Source organism: Aulostomus chinensis, chromosome 11 (genome assembly GCF_037954235.1).
Source record: "Aulostomus chinensis isolate RoL2024-O1b breed Wild chromosome 11, RoL_Achi_v1.0, whole genome shotgun sequence".
Classification (NCBI taxonomy): domain Eukaryota; kingdom Metazoa; phylum Chordata; class Actinopteri; order Syngnathiformes; family Aulostomidae; genus Aulostomus; species Aulostomus chinensis.
Genome location: NC_141330.1, coordinates 16,415,001 through 16,421,886, shown reverse-complemented (window position 1 = coordinate 16,421,886; position 6,886 = coordinate 16,415,001). Strand labels below are relative to the sequence as shown.

The following is a 6,886-nucleotide window of genomic DNA, read 5'->3' as shown; positions in this document are numbered from 1 at the left end:
GTTGTAGCGACTTGTATACACATAGTTGATGTATAAATGTGTCGGTGCCTTGACTCTACAGAGGTTTTACAGCACCCACATAACGGTACTGTATGTGTAAGTAGGAGGGGGCTGCAATACAACTCCCTCTGCCTGTTATACTGTAAGTGAGAAGCCTCTTCATTCCGGTGAAACTTTGGCCCATTTGTACTCAATGCATGGAGGACACCGTCATGAATGTCTTAATAATAAATAAATGAAAATAACTGCAAAGAGTTGGGCAAGAACTTTCTTTTGAAACAACTAGAGGCAACAATATTTACAATGAGGCTCCTTAATAAGAAAATCTGACTGGAATTCAGGATGTTGAATAAGATTCTCAAGTTCCCGTTGCTGACTTCTAGGAACCAGTCAGCTGAGATATGTGTTGCTAAAATATCAGATGCATAAGTGATGTAAGTGTGCGTGTGTGTCAAGTGTTGCTATAATCTTGCAGTAGCTTTTTGGGGAGTCGTATCCAAAGATAATCAACATAGTTTATGATTATTAGGATTTGATGAGATTGTGTGGATCAACAGCAGCACAAAGAGGTTTAAAAAAAAAAAATCAAGAATCGTGAGAACTGCAAGAGTTTCAGTTCCAGCTGATATTTATTTCCTTCCTTGAAAAAGTTCTGTACACAAGTTTATATCAACAATCTGACAGGCAGTGAATGGACACAATTTAGCTGGCATGAGTTCTCCCGCCCTTTCTCTGAGTCTCAAAAAAAGGTGGGTCCTTTTGTTTATGGCATGATTAGAGACAATAAATGATAATTCTACACAGCATATTGCACAGGATGGATGAAAAATAAAGTTAATATATTTAAAAATGCTTTCATATATATATAAAAAAGAGTCCTGAACTGACCACCTTAAATGTAAGTAAGGATGTGTAAAAGATAGCAGTTCTAGACAGTGCCTGTCCTTGATAGCAACAACATACATAAACACACAATCTTTTTGCTTTATGATACAGTCAAATATACAAAGATTGAGTTCACGTTTCATCGTTTTTCCACATTTTTTTCATTTTTTTCTGAAAAACACAACAGCTAATAACCTGAATCTGAAATACAAATGCTATTCACCATGCCATAAAGATACTAAAACAATTATTATCTAATAGTTAGCCGACAAGTAGAAAAGATTATATATTCAAATACAATGAGAAACGCAGTACAAGTAGATGTTGCGGAACTCAAGTCAGAAATTTGAATATGCTTGATGTTGTCATCCTTGTTGGTTGCTTTCTATATTGATAGCCTATATTCAATCCAGTGGCTGATGGGTAATTTTTGACATCAGTTCATGAAAAACATCAAGAAATACGTCAAATTTAAAGCTACAATCTCTTTTTTTTCTTTTTCTTTTTTTGTTGTCATAGGCAAGATATCAGACAGGAAAAACAAAAAGGAGTGGCTGCTTTAGTGACGCTGCTGGAACCACATGCTCCACTGCAACAGCCTGTAGAAATAATGCATTCCTGTGTCTTTAAGGAGCCTGCAGACTGGCACTGTAAACGTAGAAGGTAGTCTGACACAAAGACTGGTGCTGCTTTCAAGTGCTGTTGGAAAAATCGCAATTGCATTCTTACACCTGGAGTGGAAAGTATCTCAGGTCTAAACTTGATCATAGGGGATGTTCAAGAATTGGACATCAGAGAAGTCTTGTCAGTATTTGATAGTAAACGTCAAACAGCATTTGCCAAATTTGGTAATTACACATTAATTACACCCCTGATTATGTCATCTGTCACTACAGTTAAAAAGTTTGTAGTTTCTACGACTTAACAATGACCACCACAGTGCCATATGGTCTTTTTCGCTGGTTCCACTTACAAAGAATTTTGAACAGGCAATAAAAACTCATGTGTACGAGCTTACCATGAGCACATGAAGGCAGCATGAAAACCAGCCAGCCAAGGTTTTAAAATTAAGAAACCCAACACAGCTGCGTTAGTAGGCTACACACACCGATTGTTGACTCCCCCATTTTCTATATAGATTTGTACAAAAATACACTGAGAAAATAATCAAACTGTTTCCTCTCTTTTTAAGTGTCCAAAAAGTGTGTACATTTAAATATAAAAAGAAATCAAAGTTGTGTGTGTGTGTGTGTTTTTTTAAAACTCTAGCCCTTCGCCTGAGAAGAAAATGTGACTGACTGACAAACAATCGTGTAAGAAAACAACAGGACTATATCATGTGTACAAGAAATAAAAAAAAAAAATCAAGTCAAAAATGCTTGGCCCAGTATATAAATACAACATCCCATATAAAATGGCATCTGAATACATGTACAAAACAAAGCTCAGAGGATGAACTACATCGGTGAGGATTTCTCTATATCATCTGAAGTTAACATTAAAGAATTTTGGTCCTGAATCGTAGAGAACACGTGTATAAAGTTCAGCACAGATTTGAAGTTGCGTTTGATCCTGAAGTTTGAAACATTACAACAGCTGGTGATTATTTCAATGTCCTTTAAAAAAAAACAGAGAGAAGAACCGATCCACTTAAATAACCCTAATACTAGTTTTAAACTGCTTGACAGTCTCACAGAAAATCTCAGCACAAGATTGGAACAAAGTAGGCTATCATGCGTAACATGTTTTTTGCTTTTGAGAAAATATTCGACTTTAAAAAAAAAACAAAAACATCAACCCACCTCGGTTTCATTAAAAAATCCCTCTCGGTGACACACCACAGTAAAAATGTCGCACGACAGTCCTATTTCTGTACCTGTTAGTGGTGAAATTCACTTGGCAATTGGTAAAAAGTTGTGAAATGTCCTTTTTAAAAATCAGCCACAACATTGATTAAGTGAACGGCGGACCGCGTAACGTGCAAATCAATCACAGTTAAGTTGAAAACAGTCGAGGACCGAGCGAGTCTCACAGACAGGAAACACAGCCAGTCGCTCATATTCTCTCCTTCTCTTCTCTGCCTTTCACTCCCTCCACTATCGTGGTTGTACCGAGTCCCACAGTCCACATATCCAAAGAGAAGTAGCCTACAAAAAGCCAGTTAGTCGCTTTGAAGTTAAGCTTTCCAAGGACTTGCAGCTCTCGCCTGTGTGTGCGAGAAGGGACGGGGGGCGAGTTTCAGTGGGTTTTTACCAGTCCGGTAAACTACTAGGCCCACTGCACCAGGAGCCCCTCTGTTTGTGGTCATGTGTCGCCTTGCAGGACGCGTTACCTGCCAGTTGGCTCAGTACGTGAACACCAGGTTGGAGATGGTGGACTCCAGCCAGTCTCCGGAGATCATTTCGCTGACTTCAGGCGTACAATAGTCGGGGAACTCAAAGTGGGAGCCTCCGGAGCCGGATTCAAAGTTCAAATCCAAGTCCCTGTCCAGCACCGAGGAGCTAAAGCTCCCCAGCGACATGCTGTCAAAGCTGGGGCTGGGGTTAATGTCGAGCAAGTCGTCCTCAAACTCTTCATCCTCCGAGGAAGATGAGGAGGACGAAGCGGAGGAGTGGGAGCCGGACGGTGTAGGCGAGGAAGCCCGCCGACTGCTGTATGTTTGCCCGCCGTGGCGCTCCAAGGACCCGCCCAGGCTGCCGCTGCTGCCGGGGGAGTCACCTCCCTCCTCCCTTGCCGCGTCTTCATACAGGCTGAGCGGGTCGCTGGAGTCCGCCGAGCTGCTGAGTGTGGGGCTGGCCGGGACCACAACCGAGGACGCGGGGCTGACACTCGAGCTGGTCCCGAGCACGTACAGGCCCATTCTCTTGGTCTTCTTGGCGTCCGGTATCTGCTTGGCTGCAGACGATTTGGACTTGTAGAGAGAGTTGTGATGGTGCTCTGGTTCAGAGGCAAACAGTGATGCTTTGGTGCTACTGCTGTTCCCGAAGAGTGATTTGTGGGTTTTGCTGCTGCTGGGTGATTTGGATCCGTTCTTCCTCGAAGATGAGGATGACTTAGTGCTGGTGTTGTTCGAGCTACTGTTGAGTTTCTCTCCCTTGTCTCCCGGCTTGGAAGCGCTTGATTTTACCTTCTTCCTCGGCCGATACTTGTAGTCGGGATAGTCCGCCATGTGCTTGAGCCTGAGCCGCTCCGCCTCTCTGATGAAGGGGATCTTATCGCTGTCTCTGAGCAGCTTCCACCGCTTCCCCAGCCGCTTGGAAATCTCGGCGTTGTGCATGTCAGGAGACTGCTCCATAATCTTCCTCCTCTCGATCTGTGACCACACCATAAATGCGTTCATGGGTCTCTTGATGTGGCCACTGGGAGTTTTGCACCATGCCGGGTTGTCCCCGCCGGTTGAAGAGGCTGTAGAGCCGGGGGAGAGAGGCGAAGCAGCCGGGTCCAGATCCATGCCTGCCCCAGAGCTCGAATCCCCGGCGAAAAAGGAGAGCGCCTCTGCGGTGCTCTCTGAGTGGCTCATTTTCTGCACCATGCTGCCCAGCTACACGGGACAGCGATGTACTTGCTCTCCCTCTCTTCTCGCTCCTCCGGTTCACTTTAACGCAAACTCAGCTCTTTCCTCTCACTCTTCACAGTGTGAGCCGAGCAAAAAAAAAAAAAAAAAAAAAGGGCGCACGGGATAATTCACTCCTGGGATGTGCAGTAAACTCTTTTAACAGTTCAGTCCAGTGTAGCCTTAAAACGGCTCAAAAGTTTAATGTCCAGGGTCTTTATGGACAATGTAGCCCACTTTCCAAATGTGTAATGAGTCTCTTCTCTCTTGTGTTATAAAAGCAACTCAGCCGTGTGCTGACTGAACAGTCTATGCAGCTGCAGAGCGCAGACTGAGTGCCACACTGTGCGCTCGGGCATTTACAAAGCGCTCCCAAATACAGTGGTAAGTGCTTTTCTCTGCAGCAGCCCTGTCCCCTCTCCTAGAAACAAAAGCCATGCATGCTGGGGAGGTGGGAGGAAAAAAAAAAGAAACCTAGAGCGAATTACACGGTCCGCCCTCCATCTGGAGACTTGCAGTCGAGTTTCAAGCAGTCTTTCAGACTCGGCCCCCCTTGCTTGCATTTATCCCTTCTCCAGATACAACGGCGATAAAAAATCGACCAATCAGATGCTGTCGCTACCCTGCCTCGGCGCCAAATTCACGCCCACCTCTGCGCTGATTGGCTGAAAATGGAATCTAATAATAATCAGCGCGTGCAATGAGGAGCCTCGTGTCTGACCTCATTCCAGAATACAACAAGAAACTTAATTTTTTTTAGAGAGACACTGGCTTATGTTATCGCCCCCTCCTTCCCTCCCCGCTCCCTACCACCGGCCCATATGTATACCATTAACATATAGCTGCACGGGCAGCTAAGTGTGGTCACCGTATGGAAACTTTGACTACAGTTTGTATCGCTACGTTGCCGGGGCAAGTCCCGATTGAAGAAATAAACCCTGTTATATTAACCCAATTATCAGCCCACCGCTTCACACTGCCTGTGCTGAGGTTTTGAATGGGGCGCGTTGATACACGATAGGGAAGTCTGGAGCCGGAGCACTTGCCACGGCAGTTAGAGCCAAATCTGCTTACTGTCCAGGCTACACCCGAGCGGACTGTAGGGGGACGCGATGTGACGTAGTCCAACATAAACATGTGATTGTTGCTGACCACCGGCACACATCAACTGTTAAACACGACCATGTTCAACAGATGAAGCTCCCACTGTGTCGGACACGTCATGATGGTTAGACGTGAGAAAAGACTCGGGCGAAGTTGAGTGTGTGTTCGGCACATTCACCACCTCTCTCTCTCTCTCTCTCTCTCTCTCTCTCTCTCTCTCTCTCTCTCTCTCTCCGAGGCGGGGTTGGCTGGGCGGTCTTTTGTCACAACATACATCGCACCAACCTCTTCTGCACAGCAGAGAAAAGAGAGCGAGGAAAAGAAGCAGGCGGTTGTCTGTGTGTGCGTGTGTGTGCGTGCGCGCGGGCGCGCACCAACCGCCTATACGAGCACAAGCAGATCTGAATTGACACCGATTTTCAGTTTCCCTTGTAAAGTGACACAAATCAGAAGGTGACAGAAACCCGTTTTTATGCACGTATTACCTGAACGCTCTGAGGGAAAGTAGAAGAGAGGAGTCCCAATTTCAAATAAATGAAGGTGAAAGGTGTGTGTCCCGGTTTTCTTTCTGTATGAAATGCCTTTCTAATCTTTCCATAGGCACATGTAATGTCCTGGCATTTGAACGGTGCACTGTCAAATGTGTCCGTAGTGGAATATGATTTGACTGCAAGCGTGTCTTTTTTTTCTTTTTCACACTTTGCTCCTGACGTATGCTGACATATTTACACTTATGATTCTTTTTTTTTCCTTCATCTAATTTATCCAGTAAAATGATTTATGTCAATTTAACAAGTCAGAAATAAAAGGAGGACACGCACATTCAAACACATGGTCCAGTGTTGGACCGTCGCTAGATGGCGTCGCAGAGCCGGACAGGACTCAGCTGGCTGTGCTGCAGAGAATTTAGGGAGGGTAACAGAGATCATCCAGAGCAGTTACCAAAAATGAATTACATAATGTCTGTGTAAGACAGCAACACATCCAAGCGACCTGAGGTGTGTGTGTGTGTGAGATTTTTGCATCTATATTTGAGAGGACCAATTTAAGTGTGGAAATTTTGATCCATTCACACATTGGGACAGACTTTTAGATGGTTGTTGGGAGGTTACAGCTTCATTTTACAGTGAGTTCAGGATCATTTTTGGGGGGTCGGATGAGTTTCATCTATTATGGAAAAATATGGCACTTTAAGTCGATAGCTTGTTCTGAAACTGCAGCAGTTAAAGCCTTCAAAAATATGAAATGGAAATGAAAGTGCGAGACGATGAGAGAGGCTGACATAGCAGGAGGTGATCATACACTCTGTATTTAAATGAAAGGAAAGTCAGGGGTGACTTACAG

At 44.5% G+C, this 6,886-nt stretch overlaps 1 protein-coding gene across 1 annotated transcript; it reads right to left on the bottom strand.

The window, feature by feature from the left end:
- Window positions 1-624: 624 nt before the first annotated feature.
- On the bottom strand, window positions 625-5,243 carry sox4b (SRY-box transcription factor 4b). The gene has a single exon (XM_086218905.1). The coding sequence runs from the start codon at window positions 4,415-4,417 to the stop codon at window positions 3,230-3,232; it is 1,188 nt and encodes a 395-aa protein (XP_086075031.1). The 5' UTR covers window positions 4,418-5,243; the 3' UTR covers window positions 625-3,229.
- Between the last annotated feature and the right edge of the window lie 1,643 nt (window positions 5,244-6,886).